Source organism: Pongo pygmaeus, chromosome 8, assembly GCF_028885625.2.
Source record: "Pongo pygmaeus isolate AG05252 chromosome 8, NHGRI_mPonPyg2-v2.0_pri, whole genome shotgun sequence".
NCBI classification, from domain to species: Eukaryota; Metazoa; Chordata; class Mammalia; order Primates; family Hominidae; genus Pongo; species Pongo pygmaeus.
Window position 1 is genome coordinate 70,644,121 of NC_072381.2, and position 27,173 is coordinate 70,671,293.

The 27,173-nt window shown below is 53.6% G+C and overlaps 1 protein-coding gene across 3 annotated transcripts in view; it reads right to left on the minus strand.

Annotated features, from left to right (window-relative positions):
* LOC129006860 (cadherin-23-like) overlaps positions 1 to 27,173 on the minus strand; it is a 335,691-nt gene that overhangs the window by 59,074 nt on the left and 249,444 nt on the right. Inside the window, exons 13-14 of one of the 3 annotated variants that reach the window (XM_054437076.2) lie at positions 26,639 to 26,788; positions 26,003 to 26,161 (exon numbers count right to left, since the gene is read on the minus strand). In XM_054437076.2, the coding sequence (XP_054293051.1) occupies positions 26,003 to 26,161; positions 26,639 to 26,788 (309 nt within the window). Of the gene's footprint in view, positions 1 to 25,157; positions 26,162 to 26,638; positions 26,789 to 27,173 lie in introns of those variants that run through there. The other 2 variants (XM_054437077.1, XM_054437078.2) reach the window with 2 other exon arrangements.

Here is a 27,173-nt window from a genome sequence, read left to right on the forward strand (position 1 = left end):
AGAACTTTCATTTTTCAAGTGTAGGAAGCCAAACTAGATGAAAAGCTGCTCCTTGCCCCTGCCAGGGTGAGGGCAGCAGCACTGACCTTGGGCCTTGATGGGTGCAGGGCCAGTGCCAGGCTGCAGCAGGGCCTGTCAGGGGCCCTGGGCCTGGGAGGAGGCGGTAGATCTATGCTCGAAGGAAAACCCCTCCCCTCCTATACACATTTTCGGCCCTTAATGTCTAGCCTCATCTCTGACCCAAAATGGAACACGTGCAGCTCCCAGGACCTGGCTCTGCCTGCTCCGCTTGGACAGCGCCCCTCCCTCTCCTGCCTGGCTCACACCCTTCTGCCCTCCCTGACCCCCAAGGCAAAGTTAGGGCTCCTCCCTGCACTCACTCAGTATTCCCAGCCCTGATCACACTGAGGCACTGAAGCTAAGGCTAATGTGTGTCTCCCCCAACCAGGACGTGGCTCCCAGAGGGCAGCGCGGGGTCATGGGGTCCACATGTGCCCAGGGCCTAGTAGAGGGCCTGGACATAAAGGCAGCTCAGGAAAGGTAAGTCTATCTCTGTCACCTATAACTACAACTGCACCCACGTTCTCATGACACATACCAATGTATGAATTTACTTTTGACCAGATCTCCACAGGTAAGTACTGTTATTACCACCTGCCATCCTGCCCTATCCAGGCAGGCACAGTGACTGAGTCTATCCCAGCCCCAATCTGCTTGTCATGGCACCTTTTAAACAACCTCCTCCCAAGCAACACTTGTTTGTGGCTGACCAACTGAAAGTCCAACAGACAAATAAAGTAGCAGACAGACAATGACCCTTGGAGCCCATTTTAGGAAGGAGGGTTCGAGGAGTGCCAAGGGCCTATGTATAGAGAACAAAATTTCCTCTTCCTGCTTCAAACACCCCCTTCCCTGCAATGTTCTAGAAATGAGCATGTCTGTCTCCCTGCAGGGTAACTTCCAGGGTCTCACAGGCCAGCCAGATGGTGACAGGGATTGGGGAAGGGGATGGCTCAGCTGGCCACTTTCATATTGTACCTAAGAAATGCCAAACCAAAGCCCAGGCATGGTGGCTCACACCTGTAATCCCAGCACTTTGGTTTGGGAGGCCGAGGCGGATGGGTCACTTGAGGTGAGGAGTTCAAGACCAGTCTGGTCAACATGGTGAAACCCCATCTCTATTAAAAATAGAAAAATTAGCCAGGCATGGTGGCAGTTGCCTGTAGTCCCAGCTACTCAGGAGGCTGAGGCAGGAGAATTGCTTGAACCTGGGAAGCGGAAGTTGCAGTGAACCGAGATTGCACCACTGCATTCCAGCCTGTGTGACAGAGTGAGACCCTGTCAAAAAAAAAAAAAAAAAAAGATGCCAAACCAGGGCTCCACGTGAGCACCTCAGCTGTGCTCCAGGCTCCTCCCTCTGGTGTTTGTGTGTCTCTGTTGCCATCTAATGGCTCCCCACTGGCTCTGGGCTGGCACTCAGAGGTACACACTAGTGCATTTTACTACTTGTCAAGGCTCTCATAAGAGGCCCAGGGGCAAGAAGTCAAAGCCAGTAGCTAAAATTATTGTCCTTCTCTGCTCGAAATCCTTCAATGGCTCCCTATGATCTGCTGAATTAATTTCAGACCCATACCCTAGTGTCAAGGCTGTCCACAGTCTGGTTGGGCTTAGTGTTCTTGTATCTACCTCTTCCCTGGTGCACCCCAGACTGTTCTCTCATTGCTGGTTCCTCTATCCTCTCCTTCTGTAACTGCCTTCCAAACTCTGATCCACCCCCCAGGCCCATCCCAAATGCCCCTCTCCTAGAGTCCCTAACCATTCACTGGTCTTGACCCAGGAGCCCCTCGTCATCCCTCTCTTGGAACACGTGGCAGAATCTGCCATTCCTGAAAACTGTCTGTGTGTGCCCCACTTTCCTCCCTGTGAAGGAGAGAAGTTTGTCTAACTCATTTTTGTATCCTATGTAGTACCCCCATACAGGGCTCAACATCTCTGCCCAATTTAGTAGAATGTGTGATTTCCATTGCCAGCCACGGAGGACCAGCATAACCTTCCTCCTGTGGGGCTGATACCCCCGCATCAGACACCATGGTGGGCAGCAAGCAGCGACAGAGGGGTTGCCGGATTGCATGGGGTGAGGCGGGGTTTATAGAGCACCCCCAACGCCCTGGCCCCTGCCGAGGCTCCCTATTGCCCCCGCCCTGCCCAGAAGGAGACAGGCACAGAGGATGTGCAGAAGCAGCTGAAGATGCCCGGCACACCGCTGAAGGCAACAGTGACCAGACACTTGTTCAGTCACATATTTAGTAAATTTTTTTTTGAGACGGAATCTCGCTCTGTCACCCAGGCTGGAGTGCAATGGTGCGATCTTGCCTCACTGCAACCTCCGTCTCCCGGGTTCAAGCAATTCTCCTGCCTCAGCCTCCTGAGTAGCTGGGATTACAGGCGTGCGCCACCATGCCCGGCTAATTTTTGTATTTTTAGTAGAGATGTGGTTTCACCATGTTGGTCAGGCTGGTCTCAAACTCCTGACCTTGTGATCCGCCTGCCTTGGTCTCCCAAAGTGCTGGGATTACAGGCGTGAGCCACCTCGCCCGGCCTAGTAATATTTTTTGAGCTTTTCCAATGTGCTGGCTGCTGTGCCCAACACTGAAGTCACATCCTAAGCATGACAACCTGGACTGCCACTTAAAATCAGAATGGGGAGGCCAGGCATGGTGGCTCATGCCTGTAATCCCAGCACTTTGGGAGGCCAAGGCAGGCAGATCACCTGAGATCAAGAGATCAAGACCATCCTGGCCAACATGGCAAAACCCAGTCTCTACTAAAAATACAAAAATTAGCCGGACATGGTGGCACATGCCTGTAATCCCAGCTACTCAGGAGGCTGAGGCTGGAGAATCGCTTGAACCCGGCAGGTGGAGGTTGCAGTGAGCAGAGATGGCACCACTGCACTTCAGCCTAGTGACAGAGTGAGACTCCATCTTACAAAAAAAAAAAAAAGTCAGAATGGGGAGACAGATCACCAAGGGGAGAAATAACTAAGTAATGTAATTCCAGGCAGTGGTAAGAACTACGAAGAAAACAAGGCTGAAAGTGGGCTTGAAGGTCACTGAGGCTGCTGGCTTAGATAGATTCATTCTGGAGAAGCTGTCTTTGGGCAGGTGTATGTCAGTCTATGGGACAGTCATCGGCTGGGCACCGAGAAGTCCAGGTAGCTCCTAGAGAGAGCTGGGCACCTGCTGGCACCAAGGCCTGGAGAAGGGCTCAGGAAGTCTCTGCCTCCCCCATCAGCCTCCCTCAGCAGAACCATCAGGGGAAGACCAGTGGAGATCAGTGGCCGCTCAGCGCTCAGCACCCGTCCTTGTGGTCAGCCCCTGCCCTGCAGTCAGCATGTCGGGGAGAGGGTGCAGCCAAGACTGGCTGCTGCCTAGCGCCTGATTTATAAGGCGTTTCTTCTGATTCTCCCCAGTGCTGGCATTACCAGCAAAACTAATTCCGTCATTTGGGCTTTTATAATTGCATCTGCAAGTGCTTATTTCTGTGATGGACAATGCTGGCAGAAGTGTAATTTTCTTCTGCTGACAAAAAGGAAAAAAATAAATACATACGGGGGTGAAAAATTTCAAGGTTAATACAAGGTGATTGGAGGAGCCTATGGTGGGGGAATGGCTACATGCTTGGACTGGCAAGGCCTGAGTCAGCAATGCCAGTCTTTCTCCTGGCTGTAGCGAGGGGAAGGGGCAAGAGGGTGCCCCTCTGACATTTCGTTTTGAGCACTTAACTATGTGCCACCAAATTTACCAAGCATTTCCTGCACTTTATTTCATTCAATCTTCCCAGCAGCCCTATAGGACCAGCACCATAGTATCCCCACTTTATAGATGAAGGATGGGACAGAGACTCAAGAGAGATCAATCGACTTGGCCAGGGTGAAACAGTCACAGCGCTAGAACATGAATCAATATGGTTAACTCCAAGGCATGCGCTCTTAAGACCTTCCCTCCCTTGCTCCTCCCTTTGGTGGGGCTGGGGGAGCGAAGTCTGAGCCTGAGAAGTCTGAGTCTGAGCTTGAGAGCTCAGCCATGGGATCCAGGGTGCTCCCACTAGGGTCATCCTCCTCGCCCTGTCGAAGACCGATGGGCCCCCACAGGCAGTTTGCCCTTCTTGTCATGGTGGCTTCTGCTCCCTACATTCTGCTTGGAAAGAGTGGGCTCCCAGCAACTCCAGCTACACCCACCAGCAAAGGGGTCTCTGGCTGTGGTTTCCTAGGATGCAGCCTCTGAGCCTAGACCCTCAGATACCCAAGCAGATGCCTCCCACAGACCCTTAAAGAAGGACCCCACCCCATCCCAGGCTTGGTCTTGGTCTGTGCAGGTGGCTCAGGGCCCGGATTGGAGGGAGCTGTGTGGCCCAACCTGAGGCCACCTTGGAAGGATGGCGCAGTCTGGCTGGCTGCAAGTGCTGCTCCTGACCCACCTGGGGCTTTTCCCACGGCACCCTCTCATGTAGTCCCCCTTCATCTTGTGCATTCAAAACTCTATGTCCAGCCCAGCTCCCGGCCCTCTGGTGCTCAGCGCAACATCTTATGCCCACTCTCTGGGGACCCGCTATTCCAACAGTGCTCAGGCCCTCCTGTCTCTTTGTCCCCTTCCTGAGAACCCCTTCTTACCCAGCCTTTCTTTGCAATTAACAGTCATCATCTCTCACCCTTTTCCATTGATTTGCCCTGGAACAGGGTCCCCCACCTTACAGGTTGCCTGCCTTGTGTGTCTTCGTGTCATCTCTCTTCCTGTGTCTCCATGCTTCCTACTTCTTTAAACACACGCACGCACCACACACAACCCCTTTCTCTTCCTCTCTCTGCATCTCAGGCAGCTGCCAACAACTTTCTGCATCCTGTACCCCCTGTACACTCTCCTAGAAACTTTCCTTTTCTCTCCCTGTCTGGCTCAGGTAGACTCTACTCAGAGGTCTCCTACACCTCCACCCCTCACACACACACACACACACACACACACACACACTCTCTCTCTCTCTCTCTCTCTCTCTCTTTCTCTGCCTCAAGCAGCACCCCTACTTTCCCCCTGCCCAGTCTCAGCCCCTGTGGTCTCCTCCACACCCCCTCCCTAGACACCTGGGTGTCTGTCCCTGCAGGCCACAGCCTGGCAGGCACGCACTCAATCACTCCCCATCAGCGCCCACACTCCTGTCACGCACGCACACTCACAGGAATGCCCCGCACGGGGCTTCTGCTCTGAAGCAAGGCAGGCCCAGCTGCCTCCGCAGCAGCCCTGGGTCCCAGCAACAGAGGCAGGCGGCCGGTGCTGGCAAGCAGTTCTGCTCCCATGCACAAATCTGCAGAGAAGGGCACGCAGTACAATTTGTTCAGGAAACAATAGCAATGTTTGACATGTCATAAGGATTGATGGAGCAGAAATTTACATGGGAGAATGCATTTTTAAACAGCTCTGTGGAGCCCCGGTGCTTCGCTTGTAATGCTTTCCTCATTCATCATTCACTGAGCCCTTCTGAATAAGTCCTTAAACTGTGTGAGATTAACTGCACTCTTGTAAGCTCTGGGGGGCTGGAGTGGCTGGCAGGAGGCAGGAGGACTCTGCTGCAGGAACCCGGTAGCCCAGAGGCCAGGGTGACCTCCTCATGCCTGCTGGGGCCCCTGAGGCCCTTTTTCCTCCCCTCCCATAGTGCTGTGGACAAGGGTTCCAGCTTCTCTCTGGCATGTGAGGTAGAAGCCAATGGCCAGGAAATACCATCCAGTCTGCCCCACACTTCTCAGAAAATGCTTGGAGCCTTGGTTTTCCCCTCTCATCTCAGAAGGAAGTGATTTAATTTGAGAAGGAAGCCAGGGCTGGATGGATGGGAGCACGGTGGGTGTTAGATGGGCAAAGGGGAAGTGTGATGGGAAGCTGCTCTCTGAGTGCCTTTATGGGCATTCCTGGGGGTGGCCATGCACCCGGGAGGAAAGGAGATAATGGGTGCTCTAAGGAAAATGGCTCCCATTGCACTTTGAGTGAGAGATAAGAGAGTACATGTCCTGGGTTGGCAATGGTACCAGGGAGTGAGCGGTGGAGTGGAGGGGAGATGTTGGGGGGCTGTGATCACAGGAAAAGGCTCTCGTGCCTGCTCTGCGCCTTCTGAGCATGTGGGAGGCCTTAGAACAAGAAGAGGGTGCTACTGGGAAGGGGGGCTGGGCTGGAGGCTCAAAGCCCTGGTTGAGTGTAGGGACCAAGCAGGAGGGCAGTGAGGACAGGATGGGGACCTGACTGGTGGTGAGGCCTGCAGAGAAAGGGAAGGGGACCTTCCCTCCCTTTTGTTCCATTGTGGACTTGGGCTGGACAGCCAGCACTCCATCACCAGTGCCAATGGTAGACGTTCCTAATGGATCATGGCATTGACTGCAGAGGAAGCCTCAGAATATCTCTCAATCAGTCTTTCCAACAACCAGTTGCAGGCGGAACTTGTGTTAATGCATCTTTGCTATCCTGTTGGACTCTCTGCTCCTTGAGGGTGAGAAATGTGCTTCTCCCTTGGGGGTGCAGTGTAAGACCAGGCACAAAAAACCTCCAAAGGGATTTGTGACCAGGTGCAAAGTCATGGAAATCCCACTGAGCTCGGGGGTGGGACCTGGATTCTGCCCTACGTGCACGTGGGACGCAGTTGCATAAGACACTGGGGTTGGCCAGCATGCTGCATATATCTTCTCCACGGTGCCTGCTCCTGGCTGTCCTTGTGCCAGCGTCCATCCTCAAGCAGCCTCCTCACCTTGCCCACACACCGCCCTCTGCTCCTGCCTCTCAGATAGTCGCTAGGTTCCTAACAGGCCAAGCGGCTGCAGTCTCACACCCTTTGCACTCACAGGTTCCTCTGCTAGGTCACTCTTCCCCAGATCTCCGGATTGCTGCTCCTTCTCTTCCCTGCGACCTCAGTGGACAGACTCCGATCTACATTTGCAAAGCACTTGCATTTGTAAAAGCAAACTCTGACTACAACTCCAGGGCAGGAACAGAGGCTCCGAGATGAGGCAGTTAAGGCAGTCACACAGGGGCAGTGGGAGGCAGTGGGGGCTTGGACCAGGGTAGTCAGGGAAGTCCAGCTGGATGTGGCTGGACTCCAGATATGTTTGGAATCTGGAGCTGGTGGTTCTTGCCAGTGGATAGGTGTGGTGGGAGAAGGTCATGGTTTTGGTAAGAACATCTGGGTGAATGTTGACTGGGCTTCCCCCCACCACTAGAATATAAGCTTTATGAGGGCAGGAACTGAGTCTGTCTTGTTCCCCAGGGATCCCCAGCACCCATCCAGTGCCTGACACACAGGAAGCCCTCAACAAACATCAGCTAAATAGATGAAAGAATAAATGAGATACCTGATGACTTATGAGGATCTTTTTTTAGCAGACAAGCTAAGGATCTTAATCCTGAGTAGATGGACTTCTAGGGAGGAAAGGACATCAGAAAGATGATCATGGGGGCTGGGGGAGAGATAAAGGAAGATGGGGAGGGGAGAGGGAGAAGGAGAGAAAGGAAGTGATCAAAGGAGGAGGAGAAGGAAGAGGGGAGAGAAGGGAGGAGGGGGAATGTGGAGGAGATCAAAGGAAGAACAGAAGGAGTAACCACAGTAACATCTGCTCTGAGCCTCAGTTTTCCTATCTGTAAAATGGAGGTAATGAGAGCACCCACCTCAGGGAATTATTGTGAGGATTAAGGAAGGTAATACACACAGTCGCTTTAGCTCTGTGCCCGGCACACGGGAGCCACTTTCTAAGTGGAGCTAGTATTATTTCCACTTCCAGTTCTAAGAGCTCTCTTTGTCCAGCCTTCTGCAAATGTGCTCCTGCTGAGCCTCCTCCCAGGCCAGCCCTCCCATCTGCCTGTCCTGTGCCAGCAGCGGGTCCGTGGAGGTGGAGGGGAAGCGGCGCTAAGCCCTGCAGGAGGGATGCTCTAGGGAAGCCAAGCCCAGCCCTGGGTGGAGGCTGAAGGGTGCTCTCCAGGTGTGAGGCCCTCGGCTTGTTTGTTATCACAGACGTGGTGTTGTTCTTGGGCTCCTCCACCTTCTTCCTTATTTCCCTTTATTTTATTTTGAAACCTGGAAATAAAAATTGATGGGGAGCAAATTGCTCTGGCCAGCAGCTCTGCGCTTAAAGGAGTCGTAGTGGGGGAAGCAATTACGGTATGTCAAAGGCTGTCAAGGTGGCCGGTGTCTGCCTGTGCCAAGTGCCTGGCACCACCTGGTGGTCCCTGGGGCCTCTTGCCAGGGAGATGCCTGGAGGAGGGGTATCGGGCTCCCCTCAGAGGCACAGGGATAAGGCACTTCACACAACCAGTCCCTAATCCTTTTTTTTTGAGACAGAGTCTCACTCTGTCGCCCGGGCTGGTGTGCAGTGGCACGTTCTTGGCTCACTGCAACCTCCGCCTCCTGGGTTCAAGCAACTCTCATGCCTTAGCTTCCAGAGTAGCTGGGATTACAGGTGCCCACCACCATGCTTGGCTAATTTCCTAATCTTTAAAACAACCAAAAACACAGGGGTCACATTCCATTTTACAGGCAAATAAACTGGCTGACAATACCTGCAAAAATAGTAGTAATGCTCACTGATTTAATCCTTACTGGGTTCCAGGCATTATTCTAAGAAATGCACACGTATTGACACATTTAATCTTCACTCCCACTCTATGAGACAGGTACTAATACTGTCTTCATTTATGGACAAGGAAAGCGAGGCTCAGAGAGATTAAGCAACATGCCTGAAGTCACAGTTCCCACACAGGGCAAGAAAAAAGACCCAGCAAGGCCAGAGGTTAAAAGTCCAAAGATGGTGTAGACAGGGAGTGGCAAGGGAGGCAAGGGCCAAGAGGAGTCCAGGGACCACGAGTCAGTCAGGGCTTCCTGGAGGAGGCAGAGCAGAGCTGCAGCCAGAAGAAGAGGTGGGGCCTTGAGATGCAGCAGAGATGGCACTCCCGGCGGGCAACTGAGGGAGAAGCCCAAGGAGGCTGCAGCCCGGGGTGGGTGGTTCAGAGACGGGTTGGGTCACGGAGAGAAAATACAAAAGCCGGCATTGGAAGAGCTGTCAGGTCCCCATGGCTAGCCCTTCACGTCCTTATCAACATGTCCCTGTCACTACTTAAGACATCTTCAAGGGTGTGTAATGGGTTGAATGGTGACCTCCCAAAAGAGAGATCCATGTCTTAACCTCTGGGACCCACAAATATGACCTTATTTGGTAAATGGGACTTTGAGAAAATAATTATGTGGAAGATTTTGAGAGGAGACCATCCTGGGTTATCTGGGAAGGCCATAAATCCAATGACAAATGTCCTCATAAAGACATCCAGAGGAGAGGCACAGAGAAGACGCATGCAAAGACTGGAGTTCTGCAGCCACAGGCCCTGAACGCCTGGAGCCTCCAGAAGCTGGGAAAGGCCGGGCAGGATTCCCTGCTCAGCCTGAGGAGGAAGGACAGCCCTGCCAGCCCCTCCATTTCAGATTTCTGACTCCAGAGCTGCAGGAGAATACATTTCTGTAGTTTTAAGCCAGCCAGGTGGTGGCACCCTAGGAAATGGATACAGGTGATACCCAGGGAAGGGGCAAGGGAGCAAGATGCTCATAATCAGAAAGGACTTGGGCCCTCTCTGGGGCCAGTTATCGAGTTGGGATGATGTGGTAGAAAAGGAAAAGGGGAAGGGCCTGAGAGATGTGGGGACAGACACTGTGTCTGAAGCTCAGTTAAGTGGGACATTATGAGCCGAGGAGATGAGAGAAGGGGGCAAAGACAGTCCAATCAACCCCCTGGGGGTGCAGCAAAACCTGGGCTGGTAACGACGCCTCCTACCATGACAGCATCTTCCCAATGTCCCCACCACAAGTTGTAAGTCTGACACCCTCCCTCCTCTCCCTTGCCCTGTGGGATACGCAGGTGTCAGGCAGCCCCCAGTCTAGTGAGAAGGTGGAGAGAGGTACCTGGGTGGGGGCTGGTCACTGCCTATGCTCCAGAGACATGTCCTCACTCCAAGGTGACTTGGTGCCTGGCAGGACACCCCCTATGCCTGTCACTGCCAGGTGCTGATTGGGTCGGCCCATACGGCTGGCTAATGAACCATATTGATTCCACATTCTCGTGTTGTCTCCCTAAATGGCAAGCCACACATCTGATAGATTAAATACCCACACGATTGCTCGCCTGACATCTCCGTCACTCCACCCGCAGGTCCCTGATGAATTTTACAGCCCCAGGCTGCCGGAAGAAATTAAGGTCAAAGTCCCACGCAGGAAATATAAATCACCCATGATCTCTGAGACCAGCAGAGGCTGCGGGCCCAGCCCCTCACTCACCTGGGCCCACGCAGCCCAGAGCTGCACCTTGATGGTGCAGTGATGGTGCAGCTGGGTTCTGTGTGTGCGCGCGCAGGGTGTGAGGGGGCGCGCAGGGTGTGAGGGGGCGCGCTGGGTGGGAGGGGACGCGCTCGGTGGGAGGGAGCGCGCTCGGTGGGAGGGTGCGCAGGGTGGGAGGGGGCGCAGGGTCGGGGGCGCGCTGGGTGGGAGGGCGCGCAGGGTGGTAGGGCGCGCGCAGGGTGGGAGGGGGCGCGCTGGGTGGGGGGGCGCGCTAGGTGGGAGGGGGCGCGTGGGGTGGGAGGGGGCGCAGGGTGGGAGGTGGACGCGCAGGGTGGGAGGGCGCGCAGGGTGGGAGGGGTACGCTAGGAGCACCCATGCCAAGAAGCAGCCCTCACTCCCAGTCCCCTGACATTTAGGTTTCCTGACTCCTCTGCCCACCCCACCCCAGTTATCAGAATGTCCTAAGGCAGGCTGGAGAAACCCACTGAGAGAAGAGCCGCCTATCTCATTTATTTGCTTCCCAAGGAATCCAAAACACTCTGGCCTCACTGTTTTAAAAACGTCCCCAGAAGGTGGAGAGGGTACAGTAACATTCTCCCCATTTTGCAGATGGAGAAACAGAGGTGTTCAGAGAAAAGGGGCTGGTCCAGGGTCATTCAGTGAGTCAAACACCTGAATCTTCTGACTACCAGTGTGTAGGTGGCGATACAGTGGAAGCCTAAAGGGCTCTTTTGTCCTGGCTTTGTTCCCTTTTTAGGTGGGTGGGTGGGGTTCTCCTGCAGGAGGCTGGGCCGGCAGAGGGAGCGCTGGGCCTGGGTCAGCTTGGATGTTGGCTAATCAAGTTCAGTGTCTGTCTCGTCATATCTCAGCCCCACAGTTTCTCCAGGCTCTCGGGGAGCAGTTCAGTCTCCATGAGGGGGCTGCACTGCCCCATGGTTAAGGGAAAGAATTTTGGCATCTTGGAGACCAGGGGGGTTCATGCCTCCATTCTGCCCCTTCCATGGGAGTGCGGTCTGACACAGAGCTACCTTCTCTGAAACTCAGTGCTGTCATCTACAAAATGGGGAGGCTAATTTCAACCTCACCAGGTTGTCATGAGGCTTCGATAACACACGTGACAGGAGCTCAGCTTGGCACCAGGCTCTCAATATTAGTACCTATCATTTGATTAGCACCTGGTCTGTGTCAGGCATTGGGCTAAGCACTTTACATGTTATGATTTCACTGAAGCCCACATAATTCTATAATGAACTATCACCACCCCTACTTCCAAAGAGGAAATGGAGGCACACAGAGGTGATCTGGCAGAGACTAAACAGCCATGCCTTCCCTAACTTTCACAAATTAACAGAAACTGATTTTATTTTTAAGGTGGACACAATGCTATCTGGCTAAAAATGCTAAATTTCCCAGCCTCCTTTGCAGCTAAGCACAGCCATGTGAGATGAGATTTTGACCAGTGAAGTGAGATGAAAGCAGAAGTTTGCAAAGCACTTCCAGGAAGTATCCTTAAAAGGGAGGGGAGGTTCCCTTTTCACTTCCTCCGTCCTGTAGCTTGAGAGACGGATGTGATGGCTGGAGTTCTGGCAACCACCTGGGACCATGAAGATGAGGGACACACCCTAGGGGTGGTGGAGAAGAGAGCTGGAAGGAGCCACCCAAGGCTGGTCATCTGTACACTGGGAGAAAAATACACCTTGATCGTATTTAAACAACTGTTTAAATATACCTTGATCGTATTTAACAACTATTTTTGGGGTCTCTGTTGCTGGTGGCTGTACTGGCTCATTGTTGATACAAGTAACCTATTCAAAATCATAGCTCAGAAATGGCTGAGTTAGGCCGGGCACAGTGGCTCACTCCTGTAATCCCAACACTTTGGGAGGCTGAGCGGGGCGGATCACAAGGTCAGGAGATTGAGACCATCCTGGCCAACACGGTGAAACCCCACCTCTACTAAAAATTCAAAAATTAGCTGGGTGTGGTGGCACGCGCCTGTAATCCCGGCTACTCAGGAGGTTGAGGCAGGAGAATCGCTTGAACCAGGGAGTCAAAAGTTGCAGTGAACCAAGATTGCACTACTGTACTCCAGCCTGGCAAGGGAGCGAAACTCCGTCTAAAAAAAAAAAAAAAAGGAAAGAAAGAAAAGAAACGGCTGAGTCAGGGTAAACCTGGGTGGTCTAAATCTGGAGGACGCGGTCTTTATCCCTTTGCTCCCTGTAGTAAACACTGGTGTCTTTGTCCCTTTGCTCCCTGTAGTGAACACTGAAGAAACACAAGTTGATACTACCTTCCTCCCCCTCATCAGATGGTGAAGCAGAGAAGGCTCCTTCTAGAGAGGTTCAAACTTAGTTTAGTTGAACATCTATCCATGAGTTGGTCATGAAATCAATCTAGTAGTTCATGGTTAGCACTTAGAAAATGAAATCTAGCAGAATTAAATCAGAAAACACTAGAGTGTATTATTACATGTGTTCAAGAAGTACTGCTTTGCTGGAGATAAGTGTCCATGTGAGTATGTGTCCTGGGTCATGAAGTTAAATGTCGTTTTTATGACAGGCATATGGAACTTTGAGCCACTCCAGAAACAAGCTGGTAGGAACCACAGCTACTATCCCCGCTACAGAGATTACAGAGTGAGATTAAGCCACCCCAAACCCACAGAGCCAGCTCAACCTCTCCCTAAACCTCTGTGGGTCCCCCACCAACCTGCTGCTCTAGGCTTTCTCCCAAATGTTCCCTGGACAAACTCTTAGGCCTAGTTCCCAGTGGCTGCTTCTGTCACTCTCTCCCCTCTCTCCCCTGTCACCTGAGTTCCAGGGCTCATAACCTTCCTAGCTCATGGCACTGGTGGACTCTGAATAGGCATTTGGTCTGCAGCATTTACAAACTCATTCTAGCCCTGGCCACTTGTACAGCTGCCCATTGTCCCCTGGCCCAGAGGGTCCATTTTCTTTGCTCTGGCGTTCTCTGAGCGATTGTCTGAGCAGGAACAATCAGCAGCGAACCTACTGAAGGGTGACTTCTGACAGGCGCAGAGCACAGGGCGTCACGGGCTCTCTGTGCTGGAGGTGACTGTCTACAGGCACAGTCAGGTGTTGTTGGCACAGGGGGCCTTAGAGAGCGTCCAGCAGAACCCTTTCATTTTCCAGATGAGGAGGCTGAGGCCCCTTCAGCCATGGACCTGCTCAAGGTCACCCAGGGAGTGAGCAGCTCCCACCTTGCAAGCCCACTTTCCCTGGACTTTGGAGACAGCCGACTCCAAAAAGCTGAAGCCCAGCTTGGGAGGTGAGCCCTGAGGGTGACTGGCAGAATGGACTTTGGAGACAGCCGACTCCAAAAAGCTGGAGCCCAGCTTGGGAGGTGAGCCCTGAGGGTGACTGGCAGAATGGACTTTGGAGACAGCTGACTCCAAAAGGCTGGAGCCCAGCTTTGGAGGTGAGCCCTGAGGTTGACTGGCAGAATGGAGGGGAAGCCAGGGGCTTTGGAGTCAGACCATCTGGGGTCTGAATCTCAGTGTGGCTGCTCACTAACTGGCTGGCCTGGGACAAGCTGCTCACCTCTCCGGGCCTCAGCTTCTTCTACACAATGGGTACAGAAGAGACGGGGAACGCCCTGTAAAATGCCTGGCATTCACTAAGCTCACACCACTGCTTCACCAGGCCCGGGATGAACACAGTATCCTCTTGTTTTGGCAAAGGGGCAAAGATTAGCCGCAGACAGAGCTGCTCGGTCAAGGATGGTAGATTCTGGAGGTGCTGGTGACAGAGGCTGTGGAGTGCTTCAAAGGCGAGACAGGCAGTGAGGCCTTAAATCAATTTGCCAAAAATCAATTTGTTGAATGACCAATCAGCTGAAAACCATCAGACCTCACACAAGGTCCAGGACAATTCACTTCCGAGGCAGAGGCGGGGGCACCCCAGCCGCAGTGGAGGAAAGGCGACAGCCTGCTATGTTCTCTCTCTCTCTCTCTCCATCTCTCGCTCTCTCCTCCCTCCCTCTCTCTTCCTCTTACTCTCTCTCTACCCCGGTCCTACCTCTCACTCCACGCCATTTAGGTTTCACAGACAGATATTTAGATTAAAGATATAAACACAGGCGAGGGGCACTGAGGCCTGACAGGCAGAGGAACTCCGGACCCGTCAATCACTGACAGCCAGCTAAGCCTCCTCCAGCTCCCACCCCAGCCCCTCTGAGAAAGATGAACAGAAGAGCCCATTAAAGGGGCCCAGAAGTACATCCGTAGACACCCCCAAATGGGAGCAAGTGTGTCCACAGAGGCCTTCCAGGCCAGCTTGGGGGCAGGGCTGGAATGACCTACTATTTTCTGTGTGTGTGTGTGTGTGTGTGTGTGTATGTGTCCCTCTCTATTTAGCCTCCCTCTTCCCCTCCCCAGGCTGCAGATAAAGAATTCAATTTTCTTTTAAACGGTGGGGAAATTGGAAGAGATTTTGTTCTGTTTAAGCACAGCTGGAGTCTCAGGTCTCAAGGGTTTGAGAACAATGAGATCAATTAAGATGCCAATGGTGGGGGTGTCAGGAGGGGCTGGGGAGGGAGAATACCTGGCAGGGGGGTGCTGGGGAACGCGCTGGAAGAGCTGAGCAGGCTCTGGAAGTCCAGCTTCTGATGATTCTTGGGCAGAGGCGCAAGGGCTGTCTTCCCTGCTCTGACCGGCTTGTCCTCTTGGTTTTGCTAAAGCCTGTGGACCGGGCCTAGCCCTTGGGCCCTGTTATCATCTCCCAGGCTTACTAATAATTCATGTTGGCAAGTTTTGTCATCAGCTTTATACAATGGTAGAATCAAGTCAAATGGATGCTATCAGAAGCAGGGAGAGACGACTGTTCTAGAAAACCATGGAGAACCCTGGAGGTCTGACCCAGCAGGCATTGGTACGCTTTTGGAGCACTTGCTGTAGGCAGGCCCTGGCCTATGACCTGGCCATACATTATTTCATAGCATTGCTGAGATAGGAATTACTCTTCCCATTTTATAGAGGAGAAAATGGAAACCCAGAACCCTTCAGTCACTGGCTCAAGGCCAACCTGCAGGCAGGAAGCCGAGGCAGGACCCCAACCCCGCCTAGGGCCTACTTGCAGCCCTTTCCACTTGACATTGGGGACGGCGCAGGGCCCATCTGGTCAGTCAGGTGGAGATGGAGATGCATGCACCTTGCCGGCCTGGGAAGGAGAAGAGTGAAGCAACTCTAGCAAGGGCAGGGAGAGGAGGGTGGAGCAGCAGGAGGAATCTGGACTTCCACTGTCCCCACCTGCATGGTTGGAGCGTCATCCATCCCTCGCTTCTTGCAGTAGCCTCAGGGCATGTCTCCAGCTTCCACCCTGGTCCCCTCCATCCCCTACCCCCGGCCTATTCTCCACTGTGGAGCAGCAAGGAGATCCACCCTCAGGGCTCTCCTAGACTTGCTACCCACGATGGGCTCCCAGGCCTCATGACCTCCTGGCCTCTATGCCCTTCCTGCTCTCTGTGCATCCACCACAGCCAGGCTGTTGCTCAGGGTCTTTCACCGGCATCCCTCACCTGGGCTACTCTTTCCTGGATTTTCAACCTAGATCCCAGCTGGCTTCCTTCCAGGTTGTTTCATGTCACTTTCCAGGAGAGGCCTGTCTTCCTGTACCACTTGACATAACAATGCAGTAGCAACCCCAGCCCTGACACTCCCTGCCCCTGCCCAGTCCTATTTCCCCACATCACTCATCCCCATCCCACAGGCTCCGATATTCCTTGTTCATCATCTGCCTCCTGCCCCTGGAACAGACAGGGAAGTTGTCTGGCTCACCACTGTCATTCCAGGCCTTAAATAGTCGCTGGATTTGCATCTGGAGGGCACCCTTTGTCCCAGAGAGTGCAGAGTTCTGCTCTGGGAGGGAAAGGAGGAGAGCAGATGATCCAGGGAGACACAGGGGCTCCCAGAGGGCCAGGAAGGCCCAGGGCACCTGGCCCTGCCCAGCAGCAGCCAGGGAAGCAGGGTCAGCTCCCGCCCACCTGTCTACAGGGCCAGACTGAGAGGCAGGGCAGATTTCAGCCTTGACCTTGGACTCGTATGCCCTGATTATGACTAGGAGGCCCAGGGGATCCTGGAAGCTGGTGGCCATTACACCTCCCTACCCTTGGCCTTGGTCCCTGGGCTGCGGTCTGCATCCCCAGGAATGCCTGATCTATGAAGGGCATTCAGAAGGCCTCCAACCCATCTTCTCCTTGGATTGAGCAGGAGGCTAAGGTCCGGAGAGGGTATGAGAATGGGACAGGGTCACACAGCAACTCAGTGGCCTGGAAGCCAGGCCTTGGGGTTCTCTGGCCAGCAGTCTTCTCCATATGCTCATCACCCGAGGGGATGTTGGGGAAGCCTGGCACAGAGAGTGAAATGTGGGGTTATGAGGCTTCAGGCGTGGACAAACATCTCGGTTGCCGATAGGCTGGGTGGCCTTGTGTATGTAATTTACCCTCTCTGTGCCTCATGTGTCCCCATGAGGCCTCTGCTAACCTTCTCCTGCCCACATCCCTTCCTCCAGCAACTGTCCTAGATACCCCAGACCACCCTAGACACCAAAGTAGGAGTCCAGCCTACTTTGTGTTGCACACACCAGGGGTGGGGCCCCCAAGACAGAGAGAACCTGCCTGGGGAAGGTTTTCAGTGGCATGGGGAAGGAACACTTGCCAGCAAGCCTTTGTACAGGGGCGGGAACAGCCACAGATAGCAAGGCACACAGCATGCTGGGGCCCCAGAGAAGAGGCAGAGGAACTCGAGAGTGGACACATGCCAGTTACCAGGAAAAGTGGGCTTTTTAAGGGGGTGCTGCCAAGGAGGCTGGCCCTTAGGTTCAGCAGATTTTGATGGTCTCAAATAGGAAGGAGGGAGAGGCAGGCGAGTAGCAAGCAAAGACGTCATGGCAAGAAAATGCCGAGGGTTGAGGGGTGTTGAGGACCTGGGTGGGCAGGAGAGAAGGGTGTAAGGGGTATGGGGAAAAGGGCTGGGAAGCAGCTCAGGGGCAGGCTGCGGAGGCCTTGAATGCCAACCCAGGTCTAGAGGGATTGAACTCCACTGACCAGGGAGTGCCTGGGGCAGCAGGGATCACTGTCTTTTTGCTTCCCCATCACTGAGAGCTCGTCCCAGGCTGGAAACGGGATTTGCAGGTTTCCCTTCTGCTCTCCTGCCTCCTTTTGCGCCCTCCAGGAGGAGGTGAGGGAAATTGTGGCATCATGGCACTGTGCTCATGCATGACCGCTCAGAAGTGGTATGGAAAAGTGACCTCTGAGTGAGTCTATGACATTTACATTTGTGTAAATTCTTGGACATTCTCCCCATTGACAGCTGGGGAGATCTATGTCCTCTCCCCTTGAATCTGGACTTGCCCTGGTGACTTAAAACCAACAGAATTCAGCAGAAATGATGCAGTGTGACTTGGAGGCTGGGTCAAAAAACGCCGCCACGCAGCTTCTGTCTGGATCTCTTGGGACACTCCTCCCCCAGAGGCCTCCCCTGGGGTGTGCCTGCTCAGAACTCCCATGCTGGGAGATGTCCGGACACGTGGGGAGGCCACATATAGGTGCTTGAGCCACAGTCCAGCTGCACTCACCCTTCAGCCAAATAAGCCAAGGGCCCAGGCATGGCAGGGCGAGAACACCATCAGAATGGATCCTCCGGGCTCTCTGTTTCCAGACTCCAGCTGGTCGAGTCACCTCAGATCCCAAGGAAAGAGAAGGCCTCCCTACCACACCCTTTCTGTATTCCTGACCCACCAAATCCATGAGCCATTTGTATTAAAAAGGGCTGTTGCTTTATGCCACGAAGTTTGGGTGGTTTCTTACGCAGCAATAAGAACTGAAGCAAGCTCTGTGGGAACAGAAGGCCCCAGCACTTCAGCCTTTGCTGACTGTTGACTGAATGTAGGGATCAGTGAAAACCATGGAGAGCTACTGAGTTTATCTGGGCAGAGAATGATAAACTCCTGTGCCAGGGCAAGCCACGTAAGCTGCAGGGCCCAGAGTAACACGAGCACGCAGGGCCCTCTGTTCAGAAATTATCAGAATTTCAAGATAGTGACAGCAGAGCATTCCACCAAGTTTGGGGCCCTTCCGAGTCCATGTCCCCGGACCACTGCACAGGTCGCACACCTGGTAGCAACTATCGTCTGCCTCCCTCCGAAGAGTCTTGGTTCTCACCTGCAAGCTTGTTTAACCTTTTTCCATGTTCTGTTCCTTAAGGCTAGACTCTGTGTGTTGGCTTCCTGGGGTTGAGCACAGACAAAAACTCAACCAACGCACCAACTGAGAGGACCCAGAGTCTGGGGAAGTCACAGCCAAAGGCAGAAAATCTAGGAACCGAGAGACCTAAGCTTAAATACCAATGCTCTCTGAAGCTCCACCGACTCCCAAATAAGACAGAACAAACCTTCAAGCTGGATAAGAGTAACAATAACTGTTCTAGCAATCACACCTGCCATTTACCCAGTGCCTTCTAATACACAAAGTGCTTTAAATGCCCCATCTCTCTTCATTGTGGGATAAGCATTATTGTTGATTCTCTCCACAGCACACTCTGGAGACTGAGGGTCAGGACACAGCTAAGCACCTGCCCAGGGCCACAGAGAGAGCAGGCAGCAGAGCCAGAATTTGAAGCTGGGTCTCTGGTTCCAAAGCCTTGCTCCTATAGCAAGGTTCCCTCCTGCAGTAGTAGACACAGCTGAGAGGCTTCCACAGATGTTGCAGAGCAACATGTCCTTCTGCTGGGGGCAGAGGGACCAGGGAGGAACTGGGGTTTGCCCCAGGGAGCACCAAGACTAAGACAGGCAGTGAACTGGCTTTCCTGGATCATCTGGCTGGGCCATTAGGTTTCCAGCACCTTGAGTACAGCCCATGTTAGAGTTCTTGGATTCAGCAGCATGGAGGGACAGGGGTCATCTCTGAGCCTGAAGGCTGGGGGTGTCCCGACAGTCACAGAGCAGAGGGAGAGGCCCCGCAGCCTTACAGCTGGTGGAACAGGCCTGCTGCATTTGAAGTCCTCCAGGATTGAAGCTTGCCTTCACCACGGCCAGCCCAGGGCAATGACATCACACCCACCTTTTCCTTGTGGGGTCAATGCTGTGGGTGGGAGGGGAAGGAGAGATGGCGACAAACAGCAATGGGGCTGACATTGATGTAGCAGGGCTATCTACTGATGTGGCAGGAGAGGGAGGCTGGGCTGGACCAGGAGGAAAAGCCAGTTAGCTCTAGGAGGGGGAAGTGAAGTCTTTGGGAATCTTCCTGAGACTTCCAGATGGGAGCTGAGAGAGGAGGGGTAGGGCAGGAGACGGGCTCTAGAGGCCAGTGGGTGGGTGGGGACCCTTGCAGGATGGGTGGCACGTTCATGTTGCTGGGCATGAAACTAAACAGCAAGAATGGCTCCCCTTTCTCCTTGGACAGTGCAAATTGGAATTAAAGCCTCACCAACCCAGAAGGCCCTGAACCAGCCCCTGGCCCAGTCATCTCACTGGGACCCAGAGGTTCAGTGACTGGCCAAGGTCACATGGCTGCCTGAGGCAGGGCCACAGCTCCGAGGGTGTTGTTCCTGCCCAGGGCCCGTGCTCCCTGGAGGCTCAGCCAGGAGGCCAGGCATGACTTGCTGACATTTCCAGTGTGTGTTCCTAGCCAGCCTCTGTGCTGTGTCTTCATGAATCATTTCATTTGATTCTCACAACAATCCTCCAAGGTAGGCACCTAGCAGGTTATTTCCCCCAGCTCACAGAAGAAGAAACTGAGGCCCAGTGTCTTGTCCAGGGTCCACTGCTGCAGAGCTGGGCTTGTCCACAGGCTGAAGGGGTGGTGGGCAGCCAGGTGAGACCCTGAAGGCCAATGATGAAAATACCCACTCCTGCCATCTGTAAGTCTTTCCTGTTTACACCACATCACTGCACTGGGTCTCCCAACAACCCAGCACTGCAGGCTGGGCAGGTACTACTTTCCCATTTCATAGGAAGAAAGCCAAGTCCCAGAGAAGGAGTGACCAGCTCATAGTAAGACAGGATTGCAGGGACTCCCTGGATGTCTTGTGGCCCTGCCCAAGATGCTGCCAGCCTCCCAAGGACGGGCTGGGAAGAGGGGGCAGGGAGATGAGAGAGGAGCAGGCTTTTAGGCCACCTCCAGCCAGCCCTGTCTGTCTGGAGCTGAGAGGTGGAGCTCTACCCACAGCTCAGCAAATCACAAGCTGGTCCTGGGGCCCCACACCTGCCCAGTCAGGACTCTTCAGGGCCTCTTCTTCTTTCTTGGCTTCCTCCGACTGGGGAAGAAGCCTGTCTTGTCTGAAGTCCATCTTCTGCCCATTTCTGCTATGCCCCACCCCCTGCAGCAGGGAGAGAAGGCCTTGGAGCTCAGTAAGCCCTGCGCCAGGGGGGCTGCCACCTTTCCTCAGCACTTCGCCTCTCCCACTGCCCAGAGGACATGGAGCTAATAAATACAGGGACACGTGCTCCATGCTGCAGGAGGCCAGGCTAGCTCCTCACACATCCTAGGTACAACCTCTGCCAACTGTTTCCCAAACGCCTGCCACCGTCACAAGGATGGAACAGGCAAGGGGGTATGGACGGTTTGATATAGGCCTTCCCCACTATCAGAACAGCATCCCAAAGGGCATATTGTGGGGAGTATCAATTTGGGAAGAAGAGAAACAGCCAAGCCTCTTGTGCTTCAAAGGAGCAGGACCCCACTTCCCTGCACATCACACACGTACTCACTGCACTCCAGCCACGGGGCCTTTGCACATGCTGTTCTCTCCTCCAGTGTTTTGTTTTTTTTGAGATAGGGTCTCACTCTGTTGCCCAGGCTGGAGTGCAGTGGCTCACAGCTCACTGGACTGCAGTGGATCATGGCTCACTGAAGTCTCAACCTCCTGGGCTCAGGTGATCCTCTCACCTCAGCCTTTAGTTCCAGTAGCTGGAACTAAAGGTGTATGCCACCATACCTGGCAATTTTTTTTTTTTCAGAGATGGGGTTTTGCCACGTTGCCCAAAGTTTTGGGATTCCAGGCACAAGCCACTGCTCCCAGCCTCTTTTCTCCAATGTTATTCCCTGTCTGCCTTCACCAGTTAATGCTTACTCAAATGCCACTTCCTTAGGGAAGCTTTCCTGGACCCCAGGCAAGGTCAGGTACCCTGTTAGAGGTTCGCGTACTCCCTGATCTCTCCATCACAGCAAGTAATACTCAATGTGAAGATTCATTTCGTAGTTAGTCCAGTTTTCCTTGAAGACTGTAAACTGTATAAGTACAAGACTCACATCACCATGTGTCCTCAGGGCCATGTGCCTAGCACACAGCAGGTATTCAACAAATGTTTGTTGAATCAATGAATGAATGAATAAATGATTAGGTTACTCTTGTACCTCTTGTACTGTCCAGTAGCGCCCACAAACCCTGCCAGGCCCCAGACACTGGCCAGGCTACAGGGCTGCTCCAAGCCTAGCAGGGTCCCAGGATAAGACACTCCCTGGCCTTCTCATCTGATTTCAATTGCCAGGTCAGGAGGCAGGACTGGAAGGTGTGAATCACAGAGCAGCCTGGGATATGAAAGGAAACAAACCACACCGCCTAGAGGATGGGGAGCCACCAGCATCATCCATGCATCGGTACAGGCACATACACGTACACACACGTGTGCACATGATACGTGTGCATATAGTGTACGCACATCCCCAAATGCATGTAGTTGTAACATGTACGTGCACAGGCACACATGCACACACACGTGTATATTGCATACACATACCCCTGAGTATACATAGCTGCAAACACATGTACACGCACAGGCACAAAAAACCATGCCTGCCTACACACACCCCCATACACATCCCACAAGCATACCTCACATGCCTGCGCACATATACACATACGCACCCCCGCACATCCTTCCTCTGTGTGATCACCCTTCAGAGCACATTCATCCTGAACCCTCCCTCCTTCCAGGGGGCCTTTCCTCACAGAGACAGCTCTGGGCTGCCTTGGTATTCCTGCTTGTGCTCAAGTATCTCTGAAGTGGTTTCTCCATCAGTGAAAACACTCACATAGCTCTGTCCCCGGAGCAGCTTAGGGCTCAGAGATGTGAAAATTCACCTGGTGGTGCCACAGGCCCTAAAAGTCTTGAGTGCCACCTAAGAACATACCACCCGGAGCGACCCTGGGACCTGTCCCTGTGGATACCGCAGAGAGCACTTTCCAGCTCCTCTCTTTACCCTCAGCTCTGAAGGTTGCTGAAAGGACTAGGCTCAGTGGTCCCACATAGAACCTTCTGGATGGGCAGCCTCGTGGTTAAGAGCCTGTGGCTTGGGATATGGAGTCGCCGTGTGAGTCCAGTTTAGTCACTTACTAGCCCTGGGGCCCTGAGCAAGTTACTTAACTCCCCGAGCCTCATCTGTTCCCGCATCTGTAAAGTGAGAATAACAGCGCCTACTTAACAGGTTAGAGATACAGTTGGCCCTTGAACAGCACGTGTTTGAACTGTGTGGGTTCATTTACATGCAACATTTTTTTCAACCAAATTTGGATGGAAAATACAGTATTCCATATATGCAAAACCCCTGTATACATACAGAAGGTGGACTTTTTGTATGTGTGGGTTCTGCCAGCGCAGACTGTGTGCATGAGGGTGTCCCCACTCTTTTCCTGCCACCAGTGGAAACTCATTTTGCTGTAACTGGGGGCTGTAAGGTCCAGGGAGCTGGGAGGTGAGAAAGTCTGGCCCTTCCACCCCTGCCAGGACACCTGGGCTGGTGGTGACAGCCCTTCCTATTCCAGCTTCCCCAAGCCATGTTAAATGACCACCTTTTCCCCAGGACAGGTGACCAGCCTCTGAAGCAGGGCCACGCCAGGATGGGGGCTGGGGACGCTCTGCTCCTGCCTTCAGTGCAAATTAAAACATTTCCTTTTCTTCATAATTTTTTTCCTGACACAACTGCCCATGAAACATTTTAATAACATCCCAGAAAAGGTCAGGGAGAAGGAATTTCACAGTCCCTGAGCAGGCAGCCATAACTTCAGCCCCTCTTGTGGCAGAGCAGGTGGAGAGAAAGGGCTGACCCCGGGTCTGAGCAGACAGCTGCCGGGTGAGGGAGGCCAAGAGCAGGGCAGGGTGGTGTGGAGGGTGTGGCCAGGAAACACCTTGGGGAGACTGGGAGAGGAAGGGGGGTGGGTGGGTCACCCAGGATGTTTTTATATCCCCTTTACAGGAACAGAATTCCAGTTTAGTTACTTACTGGCTCTGGGGCCCATTTTGCAGATGAGAAAATGAAGGTGCTAAGAGTGGCATGGATAGGCCAGCACGCAGGGTCCCCACCATCTCCCTGCAGGGCCTGAACTCCTTTAGGCACATGGTCCTGCTGTGAGAGCTGTTACCTGATGAAATGGGCCCTCACCCTTCATGGTTTCATAAACCCTGGGACTGGGAGCTTGAGAAGGGGGTGGGTGAGGCTTGGATGAAGGAAGCCAGGAACCTGGGGAGGCTGGCCGGATCTGCTGGTTCCTAGTGACTCACAGAGGAGGCTGAGCTCAGGCCCAGCAGCTGCCCCAGTTCTGGATAAAAATCTGGCATGAGGTGCTCGGCTCACATTCACCAAAGCCTGCTCCCCAGTGCCAGCCCCAAACTGGACTGGGCCTGACACAGCTGTCCTTGGCACCACCGACCAAGGGATGCCCCTTCTCATATTTCATATCTCCTCCCGGCTCCATAGGTTTTCCCCATCCTTTTCCAAGGACCATGGGAACTTGGGACTACAAAGTGAGGAAACGCCAGGAAGGAATCCCCTGACACCCACTGAGCCTGGATCTGACACTAGAATTCTTAGCCACATGGTCCCAGACCCGCAGGGGACAGAGCCTCTCCTCCACTCCCTGAGGCCTCTAAAGCACAGGCTGTTGGCTGCCCTTTACCCAGTCCTTCGAAGGTGGGTGGTGGGTAAAGACACACACTTTGGGTCCAGAAGGCCAGAGCCTCTGGCACTTGCTCTCTGGCTGGGCACTGAGAGGCTGGAGGAGGGTCCAGGGGGCCTCAAGCGCCTGGTGATTTACTGCAGGGAGCACCTTGGTGAAAGCTGGAGGAGTCATGGGCTACAGATGCGGGAGGTGGAGAAAACAGCTGCCGCAGAATTATTGTTTACGTCTGACAGCCTGGCTAGCTAAACATCTGTTTGAAATATTAATAACTGTCAGATGGGAAGGGCCTGGGGGCTCAATGCAGTTTCATACCATCTGTCTGTAGAGTAAACACACTTCGGAGCGGGGTCTTGGTATCACTCTGCTTGGAGTGGGGAAGGAGCAAGAAATGGAAGCAAGGACTCTGGGGGCCCCAGGTGTGCAGGGAGGAGAAAGCAGTGAATTGAACTCCATGACATTTATTGAGCACCGACTGTGGGCAAGACTCTGAGCTTGTGTAGCACACATCTACCACTTGGATCTACTTAGCATTGAATCCCTTGTTTTAGAATAGAAGCCCCTTCCCCATTCTCAGCCAGTGTAATCCAGGTGGGGCTGACCCCAACCCCTGGGTCCACTAGGGGGAGTGTAATCCCACCCCGGCATACCAGAATCACGATTGGTTCCAGGATGACCCAACCAACTGGGCCGATGAGAATCTGCTGGAATTACTGCAAAAGAATTTTTCCCACTAGGGTTGATAGATTGGTAAGAAGTCAGCCTAGAGGTGCTGGTGCCTCTCTTTGCCAATACAAAAAAGCAGAGCCCAGTGTTGAAGACAGAGCCCTGCTCAACTGAGTGCCTGGATGCAGCCATGCCTGAAATCATTTGCACTTTTTTTTTTTTTTTTTTTTTTTTAAGACAGAATCTTGCTCTGTCGTCCAGGCTGGAGGGCAGTGACGCAATCTCGGCTCACTGCAACCTCCGCCTCCTGGGTTCAAGCCATTCTCCTGCCTCAGCCTCCCTAGTAGCTGGGACTACATGAGTGTGCCACCACACCCGGCTAATTTTTGTATTTTTAGTAGAGACGGGGTTTTGCCATGTTGGCCAGGCTGGTCTCAAACTCCTGACCTCAAGTGATCCGCCCACCTCGGCTTTCCCAAAGTGTTGGGATTACAGGCATGAGCCACCGAGCCCGGCCTGAAATCACTTATACTTTTGAGTTACATACGCCGATCTTTTTTTGCTTGAACTACTTAAGGGTTTCTGTCCCTTGCAACCAAGAGTACTGACAGATACAAATGACACTGGGAGGGCCCCTTGTCAAAGGGCAAGTCCAGCCATGGGCAGCTGGGGGTGCCCAGGCACCCTCCAGGAGCCTGTCCCTCTCTGGTACCTGTGCTCACATGGAGAGGGTCACCTTTCTCAAGGATGGCTGGCACCTTCCCACCCACTTGAGGGGGCTTCCAGGGCTCCCAGCCCACCCTCACTGAGTCTCTCTCGGGGAAAGGCAGAAAACCAGTGTCCTCAGCCCAGTCTCGTCACCCCTCAGGTTGGCTCTTTTTCCATATTACAACCTAGGCCAAGGGAGCCCCATCCTGAAGAGTCCAGAAACTTTATTTAATACACCAACAAACACAGCTCGGGGATTTGGGGGCGCCTCCTTCCCTGATTGCCGAGGTCTCTTGGACAAAATCCGTCTGGGTGCCTCACCACAGTCAGCCCTGGAGAGCTCAGTGGCCCTGCAGTGGAGCGGGGACTCACCAGGACTGTCAGCACAGAGGTCCCCACGGTGACGTTCTCGTACAGGCTGATGTTGTACAGTGGCTGGCTGAAGATGGGCCGGTTGTCATTTTCATTGATGAGAGTGATCTTCACCTTGGCATAGCCCACATGGTCAGGCACACTCTCATTGGCAAAGAGCTGGAGGTGCAGAACAGGGGCCCAGGTAAGCTCCCACATGTCCCCTCCCAGAGTCCTTGTCCCTGTAAGTCCTTTCCATGCCTTTGCCGGCCCCAGCCCAGAGCACCTGTTAGAGTCTCTGCCCATCCCAGCTGCGTGCTACTGCGAACCCGTCTGTCATTGCTCTAGGGATGGCTGCTGATTCTGCTAGGGCAGGAGGAGCTAGCAGGGGCTGATCTGGCAGGAGATGGGTTGCAGAGGCTCCTGATGGGAGTCTGGTAAAATTCCACTCAATTACTGGACATATCCTTGACCTCCTTGGAAAAGGGAGACTCAGCCCCGCCCCTGCCGTCTCTTGGAGGGCTTATCTGAGTCAGATCCACAAGGGAAGATGGGCAGCAGTGGAAGGTGGGATCTAAGGGAATCTTCTACCCTACCCTCGCCTCTTCTGAAATCCACCCCCACCCCACTCCAAAACGCCAGTGAGTGGCGCCTTACATCAAAGTCGTAGCGGTCCACGGTCTCGTAGTCCAGTGGGATGGCCACCCGAATACGAATGTCCGCCTTCCCCTGGATGGAGGTTGGGGAGATGATGAAGTGGTGGGAGTTGTTCCCCACCAAGTACACCTCAAACATGCTGTTCAGGCCCTGGGTCAAGAGTGCAGAAGAAGCCAGTCAGGAAGGGCACAGTGGCCAAAGCCTAGACCCAAATGGAGGAGCAGAGGCTCCTGGAGAGTGAGCCCAGAGCTGCTTTGGTTGGGGCAATGGATGAGGTACTAGGACAGAGGAGGGCTTTCCCAGCGCAGCTCCGAGACTCCATGACCCACCCATGTTTAGGCCCTCTGGAAACCTCCTCTGGCTCTCTTTTCCTTCCTTGTGCTGTCGGATGCCCACAGTGTCCCCTCCAGGAGGTTTGGTTCACTCTCCATTTCCTGCTCCCTTTCTCTTCCCCAGTGACCCCAGCTGCGGAGGGACCGGCCAGCTGCAAGACCCAGCAGGGAGACAGAGGAAGGAGGAGGAGAGAGGATGTGAG